Consider the following 27,383-nt stretch of genomic DNA (forward strand, 5'->3'; position numbering starts at 1 on the left):
ATAATTTCCTCTTCTTGAAAAACTACTTGAAGGGGCGCCTGGGTGGCTCAGTCAGTTAAGTGTCCAACTTCACCTCAGGTCACGATCTCATGGTTTGTGGGTTCGAGCCCCGGGTTGGGCTCTGTGCTGACAGCTAGCTCAGAGCCTGGAGCCTGTTTTGGATAATGTCTCCCTCTCTCTCTGACCCTCCCCTGCTCATGCTGTCTCTCTCTCTCAGAAATAAAACATTAAAAAAATTAAAAAGAAAAAGAAAAACTACTTGAAGATCTGAAATTACAATGTTCAAACCACTCTGCCCACCACCGCCTTCAAAAATCTGAGGCACATTTCTGTCAAGGCTCTAGTTACAAGTGCTATGGGACTGTCTACCTCCAGAGTCTCGCTTTTTCCAAGGGTCTCACTCACTGGAGAGTCCAAGCTCTAAGGTTAGGGGAGCACAGCCCTTTCCCTGCCACATAAATATGGAATGAATTTTGATTTCTTTTCCTTGGACCTTAGATGCCTTGTCAACAGTCATTCAAAAAGAATTTTATAAAAGTAAAAGAATTACAGTTAGCCAAATTAGTGAAATTGAGATTCTTTAGGGAGTCGATTTCTGTAGTCATAGGTCACGCAGAATTAAATGAATTTGGAGGTGTAGATTTTAGTGGGTTTAGGTTGTGGAGATTGTCAACTCAGATAAATTGAAGCAAAAGGTGGATTTTCTCCATACGTTTCTGAATAGACTTTAGGATTCTATAATTAACAACAGCTGGCAAGTGCTCACATCTATTTCTATTTCTGTTGGCCATCAGCCCAAACAATAAAAATGGATTTTTTGCCAATCATAAACTTAAAAATCATCAATGGAGAATGCCATTTTTAAATTTTAAAATGCACTGTAATACATGTATACACTATGTAGAAAAGGAGTCCTAGAGAACTTTGCATTCTTTTTTCTCAACTTCAGTTGCATTTATTCAAATATTTATTGCATACTATGTGCCAGGCACTGTGCTATCAAGAGGAATGAATGAATGTTGCTATAAATGCATTTGCTGTCAAGAGGAAAAAGCAAAGCTGCCCTTGGATTCCTTACCACCTGGGCAAGGGATAGAGGTGAGTGGATTGGCAGGAAACAGTGTTAACTAAAATATTAAAATAAAAAGTCTGCTCTCAGTTAATAACAGGTGTGATGTATGTGTTGTGGAAGCATTGACAAGACTGACTAACCCTATCTAGAAAACTTCCCAGACAAGATGTATTTGGGTCTGATCTTGAAAGTGAGTAAAGAGTCACCAAAAGAAGGGGAGAGGAATTCAGTATTAGCTTGATGCCTAGCCTTCTTTTTTTTTTTTTTCCTTTAAGATTCTATTATTTATTCAAAGAAGCCTTCCTAGAAAGGTTAATGAGGATTTTAAAGGAACAAATTCAATTTAAAAATCACTTCTTGAACATCTACCAAGCATCTGGACTCTCCTAAGATTAGTGAAATGAGAAGCCAGGTTAAAAGAGCTAACTCAGGCATTGTCTTGTTTATCTGTAGACTGGATAAGATGCCTAGCCTTCTTACTAGACTGGCTGTTACCATCACGTGGAGAAGGACTGGGTCTGGTTTCTGGCACCAGCTCAGCACACGGCACTCATCAAATGTTCTCAATATTTGTTGACTAAATGACTGAAAGTATCTTAGGCAGAAAGAACCACATGTATAATAACAAATAAATAACACAATTATTTTTTTAGACTGTGGTTTCTGACCTCAGCACCATTAGCTTCTGGAAAGGAAAGAGGTAAGTCCTAAGGTAACTCAGAAAAAGCAAGCTGTAGAGGAGAAGAAGCCGGGAGACCTGGCTAGTCCCAGCCCTGTTATTAACTAGTTACATGACCTCCAATCGGTGATTACCCTGTACCACCCTCAGCTTTCTCACTTGTAAACTAGCTTTGTATGAGCTTATTGTAATGATAGTATATATTGTAAAAAAAAAAAAAAAAGAAAGAAAGAAAGAAAGAAAAAATAGAAGGGGAAAGAATGTAGCATTGCCTCCTCTCCTTCTTTTTCTAAATGCAAATTAATACCTGCATCCCAGCTTTAAGATGATAGATGGAGTACATACATATCATTTCTCCTTACCTCATCAAAATTGTAGGACTCAAAAAGAATAGATGAGTAAATATTCAAAAACAGGGAAGGGATTTTCTGTGGATCAGAAGCTGTGGTCAAATGAGAAACCAGAGCAGGGAGCTGAGGCTCTTGCCATCTCAGAGTTACCGCTCTGGGTCCTGTGCTGCCCTGACGTGAGGCCTTATGGTTCTCTCTAATCTAACCACAGAGATGAAGAGGTAAGAGCCTGAAACTGGAAGGCATTGAAGTTACAGACATTCTATCATCAATCTAATGCAGGTGTTTTTAAAATGTTTTGTGCCATGGATCTCTTCAGCAGGTTAGTGAATGCTGTGGATCCCTTCTGTCTTGGGTCTGATTGGGCTGTGTTAACAAAATACCACAGACTAGGTAGCTTATAACAGAAATTTATCTCTCACAGCTCTGAGGTTTGGAAATCCAAGATCTAGGTGCCTGCATCGTTCTGGTGAGGGTCCTTTCCTAATTCCTAGCCAGTACCTTCTTGGTGTGTCCTTATCTTGTGGAAGGGATAAGAGACCTTTTAGGGGTCTCTTTTATAAGGGCACTAATCCTATTCATGACAGCTCCACTTTCATGACCTAAGCTCTTCCCAAAGACCCCAACTGCTAATACCATCACATTGCGCATTGGACTTTAAAATTTTTTTAATGTTTATTTTTAGAGAGAAAGAGAGTGAGAGAGTGAGTGAGCACACACGAGGGTAGAGACAGGGAGACACAGAATCCGAAGCAGGGTCCAGGCTCTGAATTGTCATCACAGAGTCCGACTGGGGCTCAAACCCACAAATGGGAAGATCATGACCTAAGCCAAAGTCGGATGCTTAACTGACTGAGCCACCCACATACCCCAGGCATTAGACTTTTAACATATGAATTTGGGGAGACATAAACATTCAGACCACAACACCTTCCCAGAATATTACATTTAAATGTATAAAATAAAATATGTAAGATTATAAAAGACATAACTTACATTGAAGTGCAATATCAAAATATTAAAATTTTGTGGTATATTAACATAACCAATTAATTAAATAACAATATCTGATAGTTTACTATGACATCTGCTACAGTTATAATATGAAAGTATCTGTGATTTTTACTGGTGATAATGGCACAAGCACTGTGCTTTGTTGCCTTCATTCAAATGATGGAAGATACTGTATTTCAATTAGAGGTTAGTGAAAATGAAAATGAAATTGTCTTTTCATCCAAGTTCATGGACTTCCTTGAATTCTATTAGCAGATCCCAAGTTAAAAAACTCCTGTCTAATAGAATTTCCATGAAATTTCCTTAGAACAGAGGAAATGTGATACTTAAATTTTCTAGAACTGAAAAAAGGACATAATACTTCAGATTAAAATAGTTCACTGAATTCTAGAGAATAATACAGAAAATGAAATAAAGGGTCATGATTAGAAACCTACAGGGGAGCTCAGTTTGTTGAGCGTCCGACTTAGGCTTAGGTCACGATCTTGTGGTTGGCGAGTTTGAGACCTGCATTGGGCTCTGTGCTAACAGTTCAGAGCCTGGAGCCTGCTTTGGATTCTGTGTCTCCCTCTCTCTCTGACCCTCCCCCACTCATGTTCTATCTCAAAAATAGACATTTAGAAAAAAGAAACATACAGTAAAACATCAGCAATTAGGAGAAAACCCTAACAACTACCAAAGTAGAAAGAAAAAAATTTTTAAAAATTAAAAAAAAAGAATCAAATAAGACATATTGTTTTAAAATCTCTCTCCCACCAAGGTCTTCATATATTTACTCATTCAGTATTTTATAAAATGTGTTCTATGTTCAAGGCACTGTGCTATGTAGTGCAGAAAACAGCAAAGAAGAATCCAAAGTAAATCTTGCCTTCAAGGAGCTTAGAATGAGAGGGAGTTTCACTAAAAATTTAAATGTAAGTGTCTTAGTCCTTTTGAACTGCTGTAATGAAAATACCATAGACTGGGTGGTTTAAAGAATAAATATTTATTTCTTGCAGTTCTGGAGGTTAGGAAGTCCAAGATGAAGGCACCAATCCTGTGTCTGGTGAGGACCTGCTTCCTGATTCAGGTCTGGTATCTTCTGGCAGCATTCTGACTGGGCAGTAGAGACAAGAGAGCTCTTTTTGGAGCTCTTTTATAAGGACCCTAATCCCTTTTTTGAGGGCTCTACCTCATGATGTAATCATCCCCCAGAGGCCCCAGTTCCTAAAACCATCCCACTGGCAGTTAGAATTTCAACATACAAATTTTGGAGGGACACAGACTTTTAGTCCAGTGCAGTAAGTGATATTGATCAGCATGCGTTTGTTCATTTAAAAGAAGTTATATGCACATATATTCATTTGAAAAAGAAAGGTCATGCCATCCACAAGGGTGAAGGAGAATCAACTAAGATGAGCCAGTAGCCTGACACTGGGGTTGGTGTTTGTGGCAGAGACAGTGATAGATAGATATTTAGGAAAACTCATTTCATGTTCTTTTTCTAGTCCCACAGAAAGACTACATTTCCCATCCACCCTTGAAGTTAGGTTGGGGACATGTAAATAAGTTCTGGATTTGGTTGTAAGCAGAAGCAATGTAAACCATTTTGAGTCCTGACCCTTAAAAATAAAAATAATCAATTAGTATCTACTAAAGCTAAACATATGCCTGCCCTATCACTAGCAACTCCATTCCTATATATGTGCCCAAGAGAAACAAAAGCAAATGCCTACAAAAAGACAAGTAAGAGAATGCTCAGAGTAGGTTTAGTCATAATGGCCAACACTTACAACAATCCAAATGTCTGGGAATGGGAAAACTGTGCTGTATTCATACAAAAGAATAGCAAACCAATAAAATGCTAATGAACTACAAATACATGCACCAACACGCACAAACTCCTGAGAGAGACCCAGACATCAAAAATACTAACATATGCCACCAGTAATGTAAATTTGAGGAGAAGGCAAAATGAGGCTATAATGATAAAAGTCGAAATAGTGGTGATCTCTGTTCATAGGTGTATTAACTGGGAGTGGGCACCAGAAAACCTTCTGGTGTGAGGGAGAAACTTTTTTTCTGGATAGTTGTCTCATGAGTGAGGTCAAATGGGAGAACGCATCAAGGTACACTTAAATTTTTTATACATTATTATGTACAACTAAAAATTAAGCACAAAAAAATCAAGCAAGAAAAAAAATAAGGAAAATCAACCAATGAAGGCTCAATAAGGATGGTCAACCCTTTAACCATGAATCACAACTTGGAGGAAAGTTGCTCTAAAGAGCCAGCCAACCCACTTTGGACTTCGTGTGAGCACAAAATAAACCTGTCTTATTTTAATCCCCTGAGACTTAAGGACATATTTTTTATCTCAGCACGGCCTAATCTTTTTTGGTTAATACAGGGTTTATCACCATAGACTGCCAAGGTCGGAAACCTGGTTAATCAGCACGCCAGGGGAGGCTCTGCCTCTCATAGGCTAAGTGACACAAAGTAAGTTTAGAAATGAATGCGTAAATCAAAATGTCAAATTATTAAATTATAGGGACGTGGGAAAAAGCACTCTTTTACAAACCAGGATGTCAGGATTGCCATGATCAAGCCCTTTCTCTCACTTAAGACAGACCTGCAGGGGAAGTCAAACCGTAATGAAAGTTTGCTTTACGCACCTGTTCTCAGAAAAAGGGCATGAGTTAGACGAAATCCAGTGTTTAATGAAATCCCTCTGAAAGCCTTTGTGGATCCATTTCGCAGTGAAGATAGTTTTGTCAGCGGGCCCAGAATACTCAAGTTTTTAGGGGAACTACAGTTTCTGCTCCTGTAGGCATATGCCTGACTTGTCTCATGGCTCTCCCTTTCTTTGCTTCCTATCCTACAACTCTTCATTTTAGGCATGTCATTGCATTCAGTCTAACTTTTTAGGTGAATGTGGCTGGCCTCTGAGGCATTCCTTTTACCTATCTACTCCTATTGTGTGTTGATTGTGTGTTTTTCCTATCAAAGAACAATCATAAGTCTTTTAGTTATGGTAAAAGGAGTTTGAAGTTGGGGAGGATGGTGTCCTCAGCTGTAGTATACAAGTACTGGTAACATCATCAAACTAACAGAGACACACGGAATTCTATAGACAGTGTACCTGAATCTTTTGTAAGGTTATTTGAGAGCATTTTGTGGAATTCTTCAAGGCTTGAAAGACAAGGAGGAAATTCTTACCAGAGCCTAGAAAAAGAGATCGCTGTTATGTAATAGAGGAAAGTTAGCAACGCTGTTGCCTGCTAAATTGTAGGAAATAGAAAATACTCTGACAAACCGGTGCTTTTGGTTGGTATTTCGAGGCAGAATGTCAAACTTTCATTTGCTTGATTTTTTTTTTAATAAAGCATGGTAAGATAGAGGTGAAATTAAAAGGACTATTCAATTTTTTAAGCAGAATTTATAGGAAATATAAAGAATCTAGGATCTGTGGGTTCAAAAGTAAAGCTGTTTTTCATTCTGAGCCTCTCCAGATGGTAAAAGATTCTGAAACTAAGGAATTGCTTTAAGGCAAAGGTTAAATCCAGGGTGCAGCTGTAAGACTCTTTTTCAAAACCGGAGAAATATTTGATTGTTCTCCCTAGACCCTCTCAGCTTGATAAAAGGGCTACTAATATTTTAAGGATATTTTCAAACAGCCTTCTGAGTCTCTGCTCAAGATGGAAAGTGTCTGTCAAAGACATTTGTGGGTGTGTCTTTTTTAATGGGGTGGTTATAATTTGAGATATAAGAATCTTCCAAGTTTTTAGAGAATTATGTTGGCAGAAGCATTATCTGTTTGGACTGAAAGAGCAAAAGCATCAACACAACAGCTTTCAATGTTTTTATGGCAAAAATTTATATTTACACCTTAAAAATTGAATGTAATATTTTAAACAAAATTATGTGAAGAAAAATGTGAAGTTATGTTCTACAAACTTGGTAGAAAATCAGAATCATATGTAGCTACTTTGAAAACCCTCCCTAGTATCAACAAAGGGAGTGTGCATCTGAATATTGCTGGAATTGAGAGGTACCACAGTGCATACCTAGTTTGAGCCATGCTTTGTAATAGTGTTTATACCTGATATCCATTTCTACAATGACTGCCTGCAAATCTGAACAACTCAGTGTTGCTAAATCCTCTGTCTGAAATCCTAAGAGCTCTTCCATTCTTTTTCATTGACATCTTCAAAGCCAGAATCTTGCAAAAGCAACAATTTTCAGCCTGGCATGTCTTCAAAGCCTTAAAATTCAGCTGCAAATTTCCAGATTCATTTCCTTCATTCACTGTGCTTCTACTTTGAAGGAATGCTTTGCTTCACCTTGTTGATGAACCCTAAAGCCTTTTTTATGGAATAGAAGCAGTAATGAAGGCCCAGGAGAGTATCCAGCCAACTACTGGTCACAGGCAGCCTGAAAGAATAAATGGCTCCTTTAAATACCAAGTGTAACATTACCCTTAAACTTCATGGCAGCATGATGAGAAGTCTTTCTTTTACTCTTTTATTTATTTTAAATTTTTTAATGTTTATTTAGTTTTGAGAGAGAGAGAGAGAGAGAGAGAGAGACAGGGTGTGAGCGGGGGAGGGGCAGAGAGAGAGGGAGACACAGAATCCGAAGTAGGTTCCAAGCTCTGAGCTGTTAGCACAGCTCACGACATGGGGCTCAAACTTGTGACCTGAGCCGAAGTCAGATGTTTAACCAACTGAGTCACCCAGGTGCCCCTGAGAAGACTGTCTTTTAAAACACAGGTCTTAGGGGCACTTGGGTGGCTCAGTGGGTTAAGTGTCCGACTTCAGCTCAGGTCATGATCTCACGGTTTCGGTTTGTTGAGTTCAAGCCCTGCCTCGGGCTCTGTGTTGACAGCTCATTTCCTGGAGCCTGCTTTGGATTCTGTGTTCCCTCTCTCTCTGCCTCTCCCTTGCTTGCACTCTGTTTTTCTCTGTCTCTCAAAAAATCAATAAAACATTAACAAAAATAAAACACAGATCTTATAATACCATATAAAGAAATTTATAAATGTAAACTACTGATTTACTGAGAACTGCTCTATTTTGCAATTTCTTTTTTCATCCTGAAGTTTAGATGGTCCTCACTGAGAATTTACCAAGCCTTCCTGTTCCAGAGTCTTTACAGCAGCACCAGCAAAGAGAATACCCTTTCCATTCCTTTGAATCCAACAGTTGCCTGAAATTGCCCGACACCATCCAACTCCTTAGCAATGTCATCTTTGGCACCTGTGACAGTAATAACTGTGTTCTTCCCTTTTTAAATCTCTTGAAGCTTCAAGTTTCCATTTAACAGTTAACTAGAAAAATTGCTTGCTTTAATTGTAATTTTAAAATTTCCTTAGCTATTGGTATATATTTGTTGTTGTGCATGGCAAACATAATGTTAATCATTATGCATGCAAACTATGTGTGCTATTACATTTAAAAGCAACAGATAGTTGGCAACTATATTAACTGGTGATAAAATGCTACTTTTTAAGGATTGTAAATACTAACATGATAGTTTGTTACTTGTATTGGCATTTAAAAAATTTTTAAATACGTGTTAGGAATTTGGGGATTGATGTGTAACACATTTTATTTTTTCCTAGTTAAAAATAGGCTCCCAGTTAGCATTTTCTTGCTGACCATCAGATTTTCAGGGATGGCTTATTAAAATTAAGTAGGATAAACCTGCATTTCTATTCCTGTAATTTCTGTGGCCAGGTTTATGTTGTGTTTCTGATCCTCTCATATTATGAATTGGAAATTTTAAATAATTTGTGATTATCATGTTCTTGTCCCACCATTGTAGATTGGGTATGTTAAGCCTGGAGATAACCAGATCATGAGAGCAGAGCTATATTTTGTCCTGGGAATAGGATAGGATAACTGCATGGGACTTTAGGTTTTCCCCTTCGGGAAGGGGAGGTATGTTTATCTATGGGAAGAAGAATGTGCCCAGAAATTTGAGTAGCTAGAGGCATAGAAATATGGCAGACACAGTATCTGTTTTTCCCATTTTGTTCAGTCATAAAACCCTAAATGTTAGCTGGGCATTTGTCTAGCCAATTAAAAAATAAAAAAGCCTCATTTCCCAGCTTCCCTTGAAACTTAGTGTGGCCATGTGACTAAGCTTTGCTCAATGGGATATAAGGAGTAGATCTTTTGGGAAAGCTTTTTAAAGAGAGCAAGTAGGTCTTCTCTTCCTCTTTTGCTGGCCTTCCAAGCTGGCATGTGGGTGTCATCTTATAAGTCAGGCTGGAAAGCATAGGTACAAGTTGGTAAAGCAACCTGTCAAGATTCTGGGATCACTGATAGTTATGGAGCCATCCTCTTAGCCTAGGGACTGCTTATGTTTATCTGAACGAAGGAGAAACTTTAATCTTTTTATCACTGCTATTTTGGGCTTTTCATCAATGGACACTCCTCTTTTATTGACTTTAAACAACTATCTTATTTTACCTTATTTATACTGTCTTATATTATTATTACACCAATGACATCATCTTGTGTAATCTTTTTGCCTATTTTTCATCTTCTTCTCTAGAATGCTAGTTTCATGAAAATAGAAACCCCCCACATTTTGTAATATGTATAATTTTTATTGCAATGTGGCCATTTTTGTGAGGATGAGGAGTTTGATCTTAAAAATAATGTTCCAATTAAGGTTCATTTATACAGAAATTGCCATGATGGCTGATATTAAAAATAGCTTTAGTGTTGTAAGACTCACACAGTAAACGAAACTATACTTATTCAGTACTATACACTGAACGGTAAACAAAAAGACAGTCATGACAGCTATTCCTTTTAAGATACATAGGTAATGGGAATGAACACTGGGGTATGAGGATAAGTTGAGGACTCAGTTAATACAAGTTAATTGGCATTCCTTTCGGGAGTAGGGGGTTAAAGTCATTACAAAACAGTGCTTTCAATGTATGTGTTATATCCATCCTGTCATGTCATAAAAATAGACTTGCCAAGGAAGGTGAGGTATATGAATGCCAAAGCATCACAGAACTGTAATCAAGTACAAGTATAAATAATAATAAAGTTTGCCATCTGACAGGTGAATACTACTTTCAGTGCATTTAATTAACTTACCCTTGGCAGTATTCTAGGCTATTCACATTGACAATTACATTCATTGTAGTACTTGCTGCAAGAGAGGCATATAACCAGTGCTTCTGGTTAAAATATGATGGATGGCATTCCTTGGGTTCCACATAGAAGTAACAGTATGAAACATTCTAACAGCAATCACTGATGGGCTGCTTGAATGAATGATACTTCTTTCATTCATTGTTTTTGGTAGGGCCCATTGAGAAGGGCAAGAAACAGAACAAAACCTCATACAATATGCCTGTTGACAGCTGGAGAAGTGGAAGTTCCCTAACATCCAGATGGTATTTGTCATTTTAAAAGGGTTTTCCTTCAAGTGAGACTACTATGTTGCCTTTGTTTCTGTCCAAGTGAAGAATACTCCTTAATATTATCCAAGCCATACTTGCTAGGTATGTGTGATACCTGTAAATTTCGTTTTAAAGGCATCTTTAGAGCTAGCATAAATCATCTCGCTTTATAAAGTGCACTTTCAGGACCCCAGAGTTTAAATACTAGGTCTTCTTTCTTAAAGACTCTTGTTGTGAATGTGCATCATACAAAGCTAATTGGAATCAGAGATAGCAACTTCACAAAAGATGTGTAGGGGCCCTCTAACAGTATCACTGGGGTTGCCCACCAAGATGTGCTTTGCTTTCTGTAGCAATGATTTCTTTTGCCATCACATAAACAGAAGAGAACGAATTTCTTAATATTTTCTGATCTCTTGTGTAGATTTCCTTACTTTCATATCATTAACAACTTTGTTGACATCATCGTTCATTTGTAACTCCAGAAACCACAGTAACAGCGGCCTGCAGCAGCTCAGGCTCAAACCCCGTGGGAGTGGGAAGAGGAGCGGGTCAAAACTTTGTCTCTCCTCGTCATATCTGAATGAACAAAAGTTTAGAACAGTGCCAGGAAAATAGTATCTGCTCTCTACAACTTTGTAGAATGAAAGAAGGCTTGATTAGAATGGGACTCCTCTAAAGGTAGTAAGCTCCTGTTTTAAGAAGCTATAGAATTTAGGATGCCAAGGAACCTAGGTTATTATAGATGAGGAAACGGACATTTAGAGGGGTTATATGATTCATAGGTCACACAGGTCCCTTGTTATGCCAATTAATGGACAAGCTCCCCATGGGGTGTGAATTCTGAGACCACTGCCTCCTCTACTCTGTGCACCATTTGGCCGATGATTGTCATGTGCACTGTAGAAAGAATCGCCCAGTGGCCCAGGGTTTGGACAGGATGATCTACTGCCCTTTTCCCCACACAGGAAGTGAATAAATTTTCCTAACACATTTGTCAAGCTTCTCAGACACCGCAGAATAGAAGGCCCAGCAATCTGGAGCAGTGCGGTCGCAACCAGAAGGCAGCCTTAGCCATTTATTACCGGGTAGTCTAGGGAAGGGGAGCTGGCAGCTCCTGTCCAGGTTCTCTAGTGGCAACCGGCTTCCTCCACCAGCTCCCAACGAAGACATTCTATCCCTTTCTTCCATTGCCCTCCGTTCTACTTGGCAGGGCTTTGTGAGGACAGAGACGAGTCCAGTGTGACCCAAGCCACCTGCCACTGTTCACCGGTCGCAGGCGTTGCGGGCCAGCGAGAGGCTGACGTGGGCAGCGGAGGGACAGGCGCGTCCGGCAGACGCGCTCTTACCCCTTCCGCTCCCCGCACCGCCCAGGGCTCCGAGTGCCGGGCGCGCGCACGCTCCGCCTCTCCCCGCCTCCCCGGTGCGCGCCCCGCCCCCTCGTGCTGCGATACGCTGAGCCCTCAACATCCGAGGACTTTGGCCCAGAGTAACCCTGCTCGCGTGACCTTTCCCCTCTATTCTGCACTCCAGCGGCCAGCCCCGCGCGCCGGCTGCAGTTGGACGCGCGCGCGGCTGCCTCCCGCCTAGCTGCCTCACGAGCTCTGGCTCACCCCCTCGTTGCCCGTCCGCTCGGCTCCCCGTCATGGCGGCTCTCAGCAAGTCCATCCCTCATAACTGCTACGAGATCGGCCACACTTGGCACCCTTCCTGTGGGGTCTCCTTCGTGCAGATCACCAGGGGCGCCCTGGTGGAGTCCCTGAAGATTTACGCCCCCCTGTACTTGGTGAGCTCCGACAGCCCCTCCCCCAGGGCGAGCTTAGTGTGGAGGGTGGGCCAGGGAGTGCAATTGTGCTTCCCAGCGGCCTGGGCGACTCGCTCTGTGTGGGGTTCTCATTTGGAGGGACCAGAGTGTTTTGGGGGTTGTGGGTGGGATGGGGGAGGTCTCAAGGGGGCAGATATCCCAAATGCAACACTCGGCGGGAGAAGGGGGAGGGGAACTTGAGGCTGAGCTGTCATCCGAATGCCTGTTGATGGGAAGAGGATGGGCTCCCAACTTTAAAATTAAGTTAGGACACTTAAAATGGTGAATTAAGGGAACTGCAGTAAATTTTTTTAATCTTGCCTTATGATTGAGAGGAGTTTGTAGGTCAGCGAGGCGATGAGAAATGGCCTGCAGTCTTTCCTCTGATTCCCTCTGTAACAACCCCTCCACCTTCCCCTTTTAAAAGGACCTATTTGACAGCAAATCCCTGCGGGCTCAGATCTTGTCTTGGTTTGAGACGACAGTATTGTGACTTGATTGTTTTGCAAGTGTTGCTGCAGGTTCACAGAGTAGACTCCTGGTTGAGATTTAGGGTGCCAATTTAAAGGATGGTTCTCCACAGAATCAGTGAAGATGATTAAAAGATCTGACTTTAGGTCACCCAAGCAATTTAGGTTTGGGAGTTTTTAGTAGAGAGTATTTGCAAATACATATATGTACCACTGAGAACTGTTAAAAGAAGTTTGTGTTTAAGTGTTCTCACCAGCATCTTTCTTTCCAATAACCTTGTCCATGATATTAAAGATGTATTACTTTGGCTATCCAAGTTCGCCCTCTCATTTTCTTTCTGGGGAGAGTATGTGTCCGAAGAAGGCAGAGATCATATCTTTTGTATGTTTCCTTAGAGTTTTATTGGATATTCAGTGGATGGTCAGTTTTTACTTCTCATTGAGTAATAATTTGGACTTATAGCCTAATATTCTTGCAACTGTGTCATGGCTATATTTGCAGTACTTCTTGAAAAGTCTGATTGTTTCTTACAGAGATAACAAAGAAGATTGTAACTTTCTCTGGACTTGCAGAAGTCAGTTTCATTTTAATCATACAGGCCCAGACTTTAATATATGTTAAGACACTCCCCACTCCCCCATCATGTGAAAATGAAAACGAGAGTTTCTGATTTTGTAGGTCTGGGTGAGGCCTGAGATTCTGCATTTCTAACAGACTCCCGGGTAATATTGATGATGTTGGATCAAGAGTCTAACTTTGAATAATGTTTCTTTAGTGTCCTGTTAGGATGGTGGCTTGTATTCAGAATTAGCACAGTACTGTAAGTGCTTAATAAATGTCTGCATGAGTACAGATGTGAATTAATGAACTCATGAATAGGTCAGGTGTATGGAGATATTTGGCAGATCTAAGGCAGTGTAAGAGAGAATGTTAGTTACTACCACACACTCAGAACAATTGGTACCCCTTTCCACACAATACATACATATATACACACAAACAAATACAACAACACGAAACAGTTGTTGAACTGTTTTAACTGTAGGCTACCATTAAAATGAGTGAAAGCTAGTGCCCTCCATAATTTAGAATACAAATTTAGAATGCACTGTTGCCCATTTAGGGGGATGGATTCTATGTTGTTCAGGTTCTTAGGTGCCTTCTTTAAGAAGGAAAACTTGCTCACTTAACTCACTCAGGGGTTTCTAAGACCCTAAGACCCTTCCGTCCTTCTTTCCTTTCTTTCCTTCTCTTCTCTTTTCTTTCCTACCTTTCTTCATCGTTCTTTCTTCCTTTTCTTTCCTTTCTTTCTTCCTTTCTTCCTTCCTTTTCTTTCTTTTCTTCTTTCTTTCTTTCTCTCTCTCTCTCTCTCTCTCTCTCTCTCTCTTCCTTCCTCTCTCTCTCTCTCTCTCTTTCTTTCTTTCTAAGAGGGAAAGGGAGAGAGAGAGTCTTAGGCAGGCCCCGGGCTAGATCTCATGAATATGAGATCTTGATCTGAGCCAAAATCAACAGTTGCTTAAGCGACTAAGCCACTTAGGCACCCCTAACACCATTCTTTTTTTTTTTTTTCTTTTTTAATGTTTATTTATTTTTGAGAGGGAGAGAGAGAGCTTAAGTGGGAGAGGGGCAGAGAAAGAGGGAGACACAGAATCCAAAGCAGGCTCCAGGCTCTGAGCTATCAGCAGAGCCCGACATGGGGCTCAAACTCATGAACTGTGAGATCATGACTTGAGCTGAAGTTGGTCACTTAACCAACTGAGCAAGCCACCAGGCGCCCCTAAGACCACTCTTAATTATGCTTTTTCTAGATGATTTCTTCAGAACCTCCAGATTCAAGGGTACTGGCATTTACAGGTAGCTGACTCTAGAGTACAGCTTTTTGCACTTTTGGGAAGGAATATTAAAAACCTGCCTTTTCACTGACTGCTAGATGTTTATACTGTTCTTCAGAGTACAAATATTTGTAGAGAATATTTGTAAATACATATATGTACCATTATATAATATTTATTCCTTGTGAGCCGTATTATCTAACTTGTTATCAGTTCATCACCTCTAGACTGAATAAACATTTAACAAGAGTTGGAATTGTTAGAAATAAAAAAACAGCTTATGGACAGTCTCTAGTTAGTTGCAAAAGGTCTGGAAACCACTGATGAAGAACCATTAATGTGGACTTAGGTCTTTTTTTTTTTTTAATATTCTCACACAGTTTTATTTTATGGAAAAAATGGTACTTCTACAATACTTCCAAAGTTTGATTCCACTTCCAAGAGGCTGTTCAGATTTATGTATTTTAGTGTGGCCTAGAGGCAGGATCCTGGACCCTGGATCAAATTGCCCATGTTAGAATTGTAGCTCACTGCTTACTAGCTGGGTAACCTCAGACAAATTACCTAGCCACTCTAAACCTCAATTTCTGTGTCTGCAATATTGGAGAAACCGTAACTTTTAACTTGGGAGGTCTTTGTGGAGATTAAATGTGATCTAATATGTAAAGTACTTGTGACACAGAGTGTGGACTGAGTTTGTAAAGGCAGTGGTTGAGCGGGTTTGCTAGAGAAAACGAGACCAACAGAGAGACCAGCAGTGAGACTTTTTGAAGTTCTTGATAATAGGTCGTTTGGTTTTGTTTTTACTTAAAAAAAGAAAAGAAAGACGCTGAAGTCACAGAATGCCTGAGAATATCTGTTTGGATTCTTTGACCTTTGGAGATCTTGGAATTTTTTTTTTTTTTATATAAAGCCTGGCTTAGTGGGTAGAGGTAAGGGACTCACTTTATCTTTCCATTCAATAAGTGATGATTTTTACACAGTTATAACTTTAGAGATTTAAGAGTCATTTGGTCTTTTTTTTAAATAAGTAATTAAATTACAAATTTTCCTATTCATCAACATGACATTTTGAGCTTGTTGAACTTGTTTCTAATATATGATTTATTTGATTGAGTACAAAGTATAGTTCCAACACATCATTTTTAGTTGAAAGTTGAAGTTGTATATTACACTAAACACTCCTCAGCTCACCCTTTCCTGTAGCAGCTGTCTGGCCAAATCTGGTTTACTGTTGTTTGCCTTTTTAGTTATCATAGATCAGGGATAAAAATTAATAAGTACTGGAATATAGGATCTAAATAACTATGATCCATTACTGTTCATGTTTCTGAGTCAGTAGATTCTTATTAAAACAGATGTTTGGTTGATTAAAAAAAACTTAAACAGCCTTCACACCCTTAATATGTATTTTTCAATGTCAGCATTATTTACTTTACATCATTGCTAGAAAACTCTTTTTACATCAAAGGGAGTAGTTCTCTATCGGGAAAGTTTATCATCTTAAAATAATTTGGTAGAGAGAGGAACCTACCGGAGGAGTGAGAGGACCAGATCCATACTGGTAATCCCTTTTCATCAGATTGCCTTCATATTCAACTCTAGTTGATTCACTGTGATGCAGATTATTTTGAATCACCAGACCTCTTATTTACTACTTAGAAAATTATATTTGTCATGAACTTTGGACTCTAAAACGTTTCTAAATTATTATTTACTGATAAATATTGATGAAAAGATATATACTAATGAAGAGGATACTGAAGTTTGATGATTAGTTTTTATAGTATCTGAACCTAGACTATTGGTATTTGGAAGATTTACCCCCATTCACTTACCAGTTGTTTATTGAGTCTGCTATTTGCAGGGTTCTGTTAATAGTAACTGTAAGCCATGTGGTATGGTAAAGAGTAAAAAAATGAATGGGATGTATTTCTTACATTGAGTTCATAGTCCAGGAGGGGAGATAAGGCATGTAGTACCCTGTAATATAAATTCATTGAGATAATACTATATGGCACAGAGCAAATGGTTTGAGAGATCAGAAGTAGATTACAGTTGAATGGAAGATAAGGGGAAGTTTAATGGGAAAGGTGGCATTTCCCTGTCCTTGAAGGAAAAGTATGATTTGGAAAGGTAGAATAGGTGATGCATAAGGGAAAAGAATGGTTTAAACTAAGACATTCAGGTAGAATAGGGTATCGTATGCATTGGGGAATGGCAGATGGAATTGGATTTTATTTCATATAGTAGGCAATCACTAAAAGTTGCCGGGGGTGGGGGGAGGGAGGTATGCTTGAGGTTGTTTCAGAAAGCTTAATGTGGCAGTGGTTTATAGAATTGTTTGATTAGATTTAGTGACTCACTTGTAAAGTAGGGGAAAGAATTAAATGACACTATACAATTATAAGCCTTATTTCTTGGGATGAGTAGAAGGTAGTGCTTTGGAGAAAGTATTTTCATTGAAATAGGGTGGATTGCCCAGGGGCATTTTGAATTTTAGCTACTAGTGCAGTTTATGAGTGGAGAATGACCAGGAGGCATTGAGAAATGTAGAGTTGCTCTTTCAGAGCGAGGGTGGGGCTGGAGATTTAGGTTAGGATGTCGTAAGAATAGAGATGAGAGTTGAAGTTATGGTAGGTCAATAAGGAAGAGAGATCCTTAGGTCAGTAAGGGAGAGAGTTTAGAAAGAGAAGATAATCTGAGGAATGTTTGTTTTTGGAGTAGAGGAAAAAGTATGAAAGAAACAGCCAGAGGTATAAAGAGGTTAAAAAGAAAATGTTGCAGAAAAATCTTGAGCAGAGAGTTTTGGGAGGGTTAAGAAGTAGGAAGAACATGGGCTTGAATTTCAGTGTTGCTACATATTAGTTTAGTGACCTTGAGCAAGGTTCTTAACATATTTGAACCTCAGTATTCTCATCAAAAAATGGGGGTAAAATATCTATCTCCTATTTTTTAGAAATATAAATCAGTACTTGTTATTCTGCTCAGAATTCTCCAGTGGTTTTCCAACTTGATTAATGTGCAAGCTTTACCATAGTGTACAGAGTCGTATGTGATCTTGTTGCTTGCTTGATTACATATCATACTATTTTCACTTTTTGTTTATTTACCTCCACCCAGAGACAATTACATGATTTATATTTTTAAATCTAAGTTTTATTAATTAGAGTAGAGAGCTCTTGATTTCCGAGGAATATCTTCTATTGGATAACAGATTGTCAAAAGCATGAACATTTCTAAGGAGTAAACTAATACAAGGTGGCTTCCTTTTTTTGAGTTTGACTTTGAGAGAAAAAAATCCTACCTCATATATGTGCATAAGCAATATACATATAAGTAATTGCTTTTATTGATTATGACAAGTCAACCTGGATTAAAAGGCTGAAGCACAAACTTAGATCCCATAAATCTATGTGGATAATTATCTATGTGATAATGTGGTAGGACACTTTGATAATAGATTTATAATCTGTTCATCAAATGTTAATTGACTATCTACAGGTACTGTGCTAGGTGATAATTAGGGAAGGGAAGTTAATTGAAATGACTGCTTAACAAAGAGCTAAGTAAAAAGTTTTTGGAGTCTTTTCAGAACATATTGGTACAATTTCTTGCAATACTTGTATAGTATGGTGATGTGAAATATGTTTATATCTCTGAGATTGTATAAGCCACATACTAATGCATAATATTAGTTGATCCTTTGATGATTAGGGGCCTTAAAATATTTTATTATAACATAGTATCATGTTAAAGATTTGTTTGAATCTCTGCTGACACAAGGTCAAACTTTAAAATTGTTGGTTTATCATTAATTTTAGCTTTTTTTCCCTATTAATTGATCTTCTCTTAAAGAGTGTTGCCATTTGAGGTTTTTTAAAAAATTTTTTCCTTCATATTTAATATGTCTGTTTCTTCTTGGGACACTAAGAGTATAGTTAAAATGTATTTCTTAATGAGTCTTATTTATTGAGGAATCAAATTAGTATTGTCAGTTGATATTACAAACTGTATAATTGTACTCTCCTCATAATTATACTTGAGGAGAATCAATAATTGAAGTGAATGAAAGAAGACTTTAAGTAATTTTGCTTTTAGCTGCATTAGAAAATACTCAGTAAAATGAACTTATATGTGAAAAGAAGTGTGAAATGAAGGAAGAATGCTAATCAAATATCATTAGAGTTGAGCAGTTTCTTTTACAAGAATGCTGAATTTACAGTGTTTTCAACTTACTACCATTTATTTTGTCTTTTGATTTATTACATGTGTCAGGTTGCATGGGTTTCTTGATTCTAACTTGATTTTGGCAGTGTGGATTGTGATTAATCCATTTTGGGAGTTGCCTCAGAGATACCTTTGTATCTTTTGTCAGTGATGGAAGGAGGCTTGTTCCCATCATTAGTGATTTCTAAACCTTGAAGAAAGTAGACATGGGACCTTTTTTTTTTTTTCGGACTTGTTCCTCAGAAACTCTCACACTGAGGGGATACTGAATTAATCAGGATCAGACTGAATTTCAGAGTGTGCTCTTAGTTCCATTTGGAACCCATGGAGTGTTGATATAACTATACTTACCGAAATTGATTTCCTCCCACTCTCCTACCTTTGTTTCATTCTTCACATATTACAGATTGCCTACAATGAGTTAGAAATACAGTGGTGGGGGAACAAGAGGTACTTGGACATTACAGTTAAGGGGAAAGATAAACTTGAATAGACAAGAAAATGATTTCAACTGTGTTAAGTATTAAGAAGTACACAGTGTTACTAAAGAGTGTTACAAGAGGACCCATTCTGGTATGGTAGGTTTGGGAAGGCTTTCCCAATGAAGAGACATAGTGAATATATGAATATATATAAAGTACGTATGTATCAGATTCACCATTTATGGCACAAAACTCAAATTTTACCATGAGGAAATTGAGAGAAAAAGAAGCAATTACTTTATAGAGAGTGTTTAATGATTTCTTAAATCCAGTATCCTGGCCAAGATTTTTATTTCTTTCCTTTTGACTTTGGCTCTTATTTAAACTTGAAGCCATAAGCTGTCTCAGACCATACAAACATCTTGATTACTAGATTTGCTGAAATTGAATCTCCTCTCTAATAAAATCTATATTTTAAATCAAGGTAGTCTCAGGAGTTTTCAGTTACAAAAGATTGCAAATGTCAGTTACAAATGTTAGAAAAGCTGTTTTAACCTGTTTGTCTTTATTCACTTAAAGGTAAATCAAGGATGTTTAAGACAAAATTGTGGGATCTAGGAGGTTAAGCATCTTTTTAAAGCTTTCTTCTGTGCTCTTTTCTTTTTTTCTCTTGGTTAAATTTGTGGTTAAATTTATTTTCTGGTTCAGGTAGATGATTAGGGTTATCTCCATTAAAAAATAGTAAGAGATGTTAGATCTAACAAATAGTTGCTGGGCTAATTATTTGGCTTCAGTATGAGTGAGTTTTAGCAAATATGTCTGTACAAATACAGTTTTGGAGAATGGCTCTGTTTTCTGTTTATAGAATTTTATATATGAACCAATGATGAAGCAGTTTGGTATTTTTCAGTCTGCATAATCCCCTGATATCTGTGATTTCTTGCTGCAGTTGTTCCTATTTCTCTGGCTTGAACTCTTTAATTCTGTTTTAAGGATTCATTCAGTATACCCAGTATTACTGGAGAGATTGGAATATATGTGCATACTTTCTGTTTTTCATCTGAATAATGTTCTTCAATAAGAAGTGTATTATTAGAAGTTTTCTTCATTAATTAAGGTATTTCATATTGAGCCCATGATATTTGTACTTAAGTATATAGAAGATGACAGGGTATGAAAAATGTTTTGGTTTTAGGTTATAGTATTAGGTGGAAGTAACAGGTGTGTGTTCTCAAGACTCCCTACCCCTAAATTACAAAAAATACTAATATTACTTGATTTGGAAGATGGGTATAACGTACGTAAGGCTCAATCTGAGACTTGTTCTTGATCATATTTTGTCTCTATTTAAAGTATACTTTCAAGTTTGTCTTTATTTAAAATCTTTACAGTTTATTTTGAGGGGGGGGAAGGGAGGGAGGGGCAGAGAGAGAGGGAGAGAATCTCAAGCAGGCTCCTTGTGGAGTTGAAGGGCGGGGGGGGGGGGCACAATCCCATAACCCTGGGATCATAACCTGAGGCGAAATCAGGAGATGCCCAACCCAATGAGCCACTCAGGCGCCCTTGTAGCTTGTAGTTTTGACCTTAAAAACGAAGATATTGGGGAGCACCGGGTGTCATAGTCAGTTAAGCGTTCACTCTTGATCTCAGCTCAGGTCATGGTCTCACGATTCATGGGTTTGAGACCCATGTTGGACTCTGTGCTGACAGCCTGGAGCCTACTTGGGATTCTCTCTCTCCCTCTCTCTCTCTGCCCCTCCTCTGCTTGTGTGTGCTCTCTCTCTCTCTCTCTTAAGTAAATAAGCTTTAAAAAATATATTTGAAATAAATGAAGATGTTAGAAGCAGTTTAAATGTAGTGTATTTTTTGGGGTTTTCCACAGACCTAGAACCATAAGGGTATGTATGTGTACACACACACACACACACACACACACACACACAGATTTATTAAAAAGAATTGCCTCACAGTTATGGAGGCCGAGGAGTCCTGAGATCTACAGTTGGCAAGTTGGAGACACAGGAGAGCCAGTGGTATAAGTTCAAGTCTGAAAGCCCTCACTCACGCTTAAGACCAAGAGGAGGGGATGTTTCATTTTGGAGATGAAAAGAGAAAAGACTAATTCCCCAGCTTGAAGGCAGGCAGGCAAGAGAACTTTCCTCTACTCAACTGTTTTGTTTTGGTTAGGTCTTCAATTTATTGGATGAGGCCCACCCACCTGAGGAAGGGCAGTCTGCTTTACTTGGTCTACTGAAAATGTTAATCTTAACTAGAAACCCTCACAGACGCACCCAGAATAATGATTGATCAAATTCATGTCTGGGCATTATATGGTCCAGTCAAGTTGACACATAATTAGCCAACACCTGCTGTGTAAATTTATTTGTTACAGTAAAGTAATTCTACCTCCTTTACTATTCTAAGTATTTTTTAAAATGAGGTCTTATTGTTATTATTTAAAATTTTTTTAATATTTATTTATTTTGAGAGAGAGAGCGAGAGTGCATGTGCACAAAGGGAGGGGCCGAGAGAGAATCCAAAGTAGGCTCCCGGCTTCAAGCTGTCAGTACAGAGCCCAACGCAGGGCTTGAACTCATGATTTGTGAAGTCGTGACCTGAGCCAAAGTCAGACACTTAACCGACTGAGCACCCAGGAGCCCCAACATGAATCTTATTACTTATTTATTTACTTATTAATTTTAATTTTTATTTATATTTGAGAGACAGAGAGAGACAGAGTGAGCAGGGAGGGGCAAAGAGAGAGAGGGAGACACGGAATCTGAAGCAGGCTTCAGACTCTGAGCAGTCAGCACAGAGCCTGATGTGGGGCTAGAACTCATGGAACCGTGAGATCATGACCTGGGCTGAAGTTGGATGCTTAACTGACTGAGCCACCCTGGCACCCTCAGGTCTTATCTTTTAAAAAGATTTTGAAAATTCCCCTGCTCACGCTGTCTCTCTCTCTCTCCTAGAAATAAATAAAACATTAAAAAAAAAAATTAAAAAAAAAGATTTTGAAATTTGTTAGAGGAAAGATGTAGGAAGTATTCTGACCCTAGATGAATATCCTATTCTAGTTCTGTTCTTTGAAGTTTTGTTTTCATTTTGAACCTGATGGTCTTATAAAAAATGTGGTTTAGTTTTGATTCTCATAAGGACCACATAACTTCCCTGAATAATGCAGCACGGCTCTTTCCTGACCATGTAACAATTAGGTTATAGTAAACACTCCTAATATCTACTGATCCAGTTACCTAGTGGATCTACCACAGTCGCTAACTCAGGAAGTGAATGGGGATCCATCCGCGTGGCGCTGCCCAGGTGAACTGCTCTATCCTGGGAATCCTGAGGGGACTGGACAGATGGAGAGCACAGCTCCTGGTTGGGTTTGCCAACATGTTGTGGAACAAACTTGGATAAATGCATGGCAGGAGAAGCCAGTAACTCAAGAGATGAGGGTTTGGAAAAGAGAAAGGGAGAAATTATTTTGGGTGTTGGCAGTAGACAGGGGAGTCAGACCTTAACAACCGACTTCTCTGCCCACACCTAGAGATTTATGGAGAGAGACTGGGGTGATATGGCCTAGAGAGCAGGCATAGAGAATGTGATCATGGGTTAGGGTCAGCATGTATTCAGCACTGACCATGGGCAGGGAAGGGGATGTGTGGGTGTGTAGTTTTCTAGACATTCTGTTGCTATCAGAGTTTTTCTGGTCTGGTGGTTGGAATGTTCCAGTCACTGCCAAATGTCTTCCTCAGTGACTCAAGAAAGTGAGATAAGAAATAAGCATAATAGGTTTTAGTTAGAGCAAGAGTGAACCAGTCTTGTCTGTTTCTGGTTTTAACTGTTATGATCTGTGGTTGAACAGCAGGACTCCCTGACAATGCTGTTACAAGAGAAAGTAGGATGAGGATATGAGGTGTAGCTGAGTTCTCAGTTGCCATTTATTTTTTCAAGCATCTTAATTACACAGACAGAAATCTCTGCAAATTACTTAAAACTTGCATAAAACAAAAAGGAACTTGGGTCGGATCAGGGAGCGATTGTTTAGAGTGAAGGCAACATTTTTAAGTGTCTACTATATGCCACTTACTCTGCAGAGTATATTTGTCATCTCATTTATTTGAAAAGTACTAACATGGTGGAAGAAAATAAAGAGTAAAGTTCGTTGCACAAGTGGTTGTTGCTACTTTCTTCTGTTGGGATTAATTCTTTACTTACTGATTTAGTAATTTGTGTTTCCGTTGTCTTTCATCTTTTGCTTTTGTTGACTGGGAATGTAATTTCTCCCTCTGGAGTCATCATCAAGACTTAGTCCTCCCCTGAGGTTAGGTCACTAGTTTATGTATGTACCAAATTTATTAATATCCCGTTAGGTTATTTATATATCTCAGTTGTATTTTTCCTATATTTTTGTGTTTTTTTTCCAGGACGAGCAGCCTAAACTCCTGTAGGGGATAGTATATCATACATTTCTATTTGTAACATGCACTATGGATAAATATTATTTGTCCTCATTTGGAATAGTCAGACTTTGGGGTGTCTGGTTGGCTCAGTCGGTTGAGCTTCCGACTCTTGATTTCAATTCAGGTCATGATCCCTGGATTCTTGAGATTGAGCCTCTCATTGGGCTCTGTGTTGACAGCCTGAAGCCTGCTTGGGATTTTCTCTTTCTCACTCTCCCTCCTGGTGCGCTCTCTCTCTCTCTCTCTCAGTCTCCCTCAAAATAAATAAATAAACATTAAAAAAATAAAATAGACTTCAGTGTCAGGTATGGTGGTTAAAGAGCATGGACTCTGAAGCCACTTGAGCTCACTTCCTGATCTGCTACTTAATTAGGTGTGTGACTTTGGGCAACTTAATCTCTTTGTGCCCGTGTTTTCTTATGTAAGGGGATATTGGTCATGCCCATCTCACACTGCTGTGAAGACTTATGTGAGTCAACATTTGTATGGTGTTTAGAGCAGTACCTGGCACACAGTGTTTGTTAAATTTATAAATATTCTGTAAATAAAATATTAAAAACATAGATTCATTATGCTATTTTCTTTAAAACAGTTCTGAATATGGGGTAATTTTGCCTTCTAGGAGACATTAGGCACTACCTCTAGACATTTTTGGTTGTCACAGCTCAGAGTAGCTGCTGGTATTTGGAGAGTAGAAGACAGGAGATGCTGCTAGACATAATATATAGGATAGTCCTCCACAATAGCAAGCGACCTGGCCCCAAATGTTGATAGGTCAATGTTGAGAGACCCTACTTTAAATAAATCATTTTTTTACTAGTGATTACTTTAAGAAAGATTAAATACATAAAACATGAAACCAACTCTTCTTATTTTTTAAAATATCACTTTTTAAGCTTATTTATTTATTTTGAGAGGGTGAGTGAGAGTGGGGGAGGGGCAGAGAGAGAGAGAACAGAATTGCAAGCAGGCTCTGCACTATGATCACAGAGCCTGACATGGGGCTGAACCCACGAACTGTGGGATCATGACCTGAGCCAAGATCAAGAGTCTGTTGCTTAATTGACTGATCCACCTTGGCACCCACCAACTCTTTCTTATTGTGAAGAATTTTTATTTCTTATTTTCCAAAGGAACTAGGTTTGTCAGTCCCTCTAGAAATAGTCTTCTAGAAGATTTAGTGATCAAACTTGGGGGCCAAGAAAGACTGCTGAATTGGACTTTGGTGCTAATAAGGCTAAGATCATGGAGTTAGCCGCTTTGAGGAGGGCCAGTTAGCTTTGTTCTAGTCAACGGCCATAGGTTGTAATTCGAATAGTAGTCAGCCATCTTTGTGATAAATGTTTGCACTAATTAAATGGGGAAACAGACAAGGGAATATAAATGAATAAGATTAAATGCCTTTAAGTCTGATAGATGTTTAATAGTGATATTTTTATAAAGAGAAACTCCTAAATTTGGGGCTCATAATTACAATTATGCATCACACGTCAGTCTGTAGCCTTTGTGTTAGTCAGGTTGGTTACCATATTTGCCCTTCATGGACTATCCTTTTTTCTTTTTTATCATGGCCTATCCTTAATACTGCCTCTGTTTTTTGACAGGATTGTTCATAAAGATATTTGCCTGTATATCCTTCTAGATACTTTACTGTTTATAATTTTCCAATTTAAGTCTATCATCCATCTCAAATTAAGCTTTGTGTATAGTATGAGGCAGAGGTCAAGGTTAATATTTTGTTCTACACAGATAGCAAGTTCCTCCAGTACCATTTATTTTTTAAAAAGATACAATTTTAAAAGTGGGAAAATAAAGAACTCTTTGTGTCATTTGTTTTCAGTGTTGACCAGTAATTTTTATCTTTCAACAGGATGTTTTGATATATGTATTAATTTTCAACATGATTTGATATGTAAAGTGAAATAATTACTAGTGAAACTAATTAACTTATCACTTCCTCACATACTTATGTATATACTTTTTCTTTTCAAATTTTTATTTAAATACTAGATAATATACAGTGCAATATTGATTTCAGAAGTAGAATTCAGTGATTCATACTTACGTACGGCACTTAGTGGTTGTCACAAGCGCCTTCCTTAATACCTATCACCCATCTAGCCCATCCCCCAACCACCTCCCTCCACACCTTTTTTATCCATTCATCAATTGATAGGCATTTGGGGTGCTTCCATATCTTGGCTGTTGTAAATAATGCTGCTATGCTATAAACATTGGGGTACATGTATCCCTTCAAATTAGTGTTTTTGTATTCTTTGGTTAAATACCCAATAGTGCAATTGCTGGATCATAGGGTAGTTCTATTTTTAACTTTCTGGGGAACCTCTATACCGTTTTCCACAGTGACTGTATCAGTGCCATTTCCCTCAGCAGTGCGAGAGGATTCCTTTTCCCGCATATTATCACCAACACCTGTTATTTCTTGTGTTGTTGATTTCGGCTTTTCTGAGAGGTGTTAGGTGATATCACATTGTAGTGTGTTTTTTTTTTTTATAACTATTTATTTTTGAGAAAGAGAGATCATACTTGAGTACTGGAGGGGCAGAGTGAGGGGGACAGTGGATCCGAAGTAGGCTCTGCACTGACAGCAAAAGCCTGATGTGGGGCTTGAACTCATGAACCGTGATACCATGACTTGTATGGAAGTCAGACATTCAACTGACTGAGCCTCCCAGGTGCCCCCACATTGTCATTTTGATTTGAATTGCTCTGATGATAAATGAAGATGAGCATCTTTTCATGCGTCTGTTGGCTATCTGTATATCTTCTTTGGAGAAATGTCCATGTTTTCTGCCCATTTTTTAAATGAATTATTTGTTTTTTGGGTGTTCAGTTTTATAAGCTCTTTATATATATTGGATACTAACCTTTTATCAGATATGTCATCTACAAATATCTTCTCCCATTCAGGAGGTTGCCTTTTGGTTTTGTTGATGGTTTCTTTTACTGTGCAGAGCTTTTTATTTTGATGTAGTACCAATAGTTTAGTTTTGCTCTTGTTTCCCTTGCCTCAGGATACCTGTCTAGAAAAAAGTTGCTATGGCTGATGTTAGAGAGAGGTTACTGCCTTTGCTTTTTACTAGCATTTTTATGGTTTGGGGCCTTACATTTAGGTCTTTTTTTTTTTTTCCCAAAGTTGTTTATTTATTTTGAGAGAGTGCACTAGTGGGGAGGGGCAGAGAGGGAGAGTGAGAATCCCAAGCAGACTCCTCACTGTCAGCATGGAGCCTGACACAGGGCTTGATCTCACAAACTGTGAGATTATGATCTCAGCCAAAATCAAGAGTCAAGCATTTAATTGACTGGGTCACCCAGGCGCGCCTACATTTAGGTCTTTAATCCACTTTGAATTTATCTTTGTGTATGGTGTAAGAAAGTGATTCAGTTTTATTCTTTTGCACATTGCTGTTCCAGTTCTCCTGATACCATTTGTTGAAGAGACTAGACTGTTTTTCCCACTAGGTATGGTTTCCTGATTTGTTGAAGATTAATTGACCATATGATTGTGAGTTTATTTCTGGGTTTTCTATTCTCTTCTATTGATCTGTGTCTGTTTTTGTGCCAGTAACGTACTGTTTTGATTACTACAGCTTTGCAATAGAACTTGAAGTCCA

At 38.6% G+C, this 27,383-nt stretch overlaps 1 protein-coding gene and 1 pseudogene across 1 annotated transcript in view; one reads left to right on the forward strand and one right to left on the reverse strand.

Annotated features, from left to right (window-relative positions):
- Nucleotides 1-10,529: 10,529 nt before the first annotated feature.
- On the reverse strand, nucleotides 10,530-10,996 carry LOC120246712 (annotated as a pseudogene).
- Nucleotides 10,997-12,016: 1,020 nt separating this feature from the next.
- TMEM135 (transmembrane protein 135) overlaps nucleotides 12,017-27,383 on the forward strand; it is a 239,311-nt gene continuing 223,944 nt past the window's right edge. The window contains exon 1 of the mRNA XM_039254345.1: nucleotides 12,017-12,309. Within this exon, the coding sequence (XP_039110276.1) occupies nucleotides 12,169-12,309 (141 nt within the window). The 5' untranslated portion in view covers nucleotides 12,017-12,168. The remainder of the gene's footprint in view (nucleotides 12,310-27,383) is intronic.

This window comes from Hyaena hyaena, unplaced genomic scaffold (genome assembly GCF_003009895.1).
Source record: "Hyaena hyaena isolate Hyena2069 unplaced genomic scaffold, ASM300989v1 scaffold_491, whole genome shotgun sequence".
Taxonomy (NCBI): domain Eukaryota; kingdom Metazoa; phylum Chordata; class Mammalia; order Carnivora; family Hyaenidae; genus Hyaena; species Hyaena hyaena.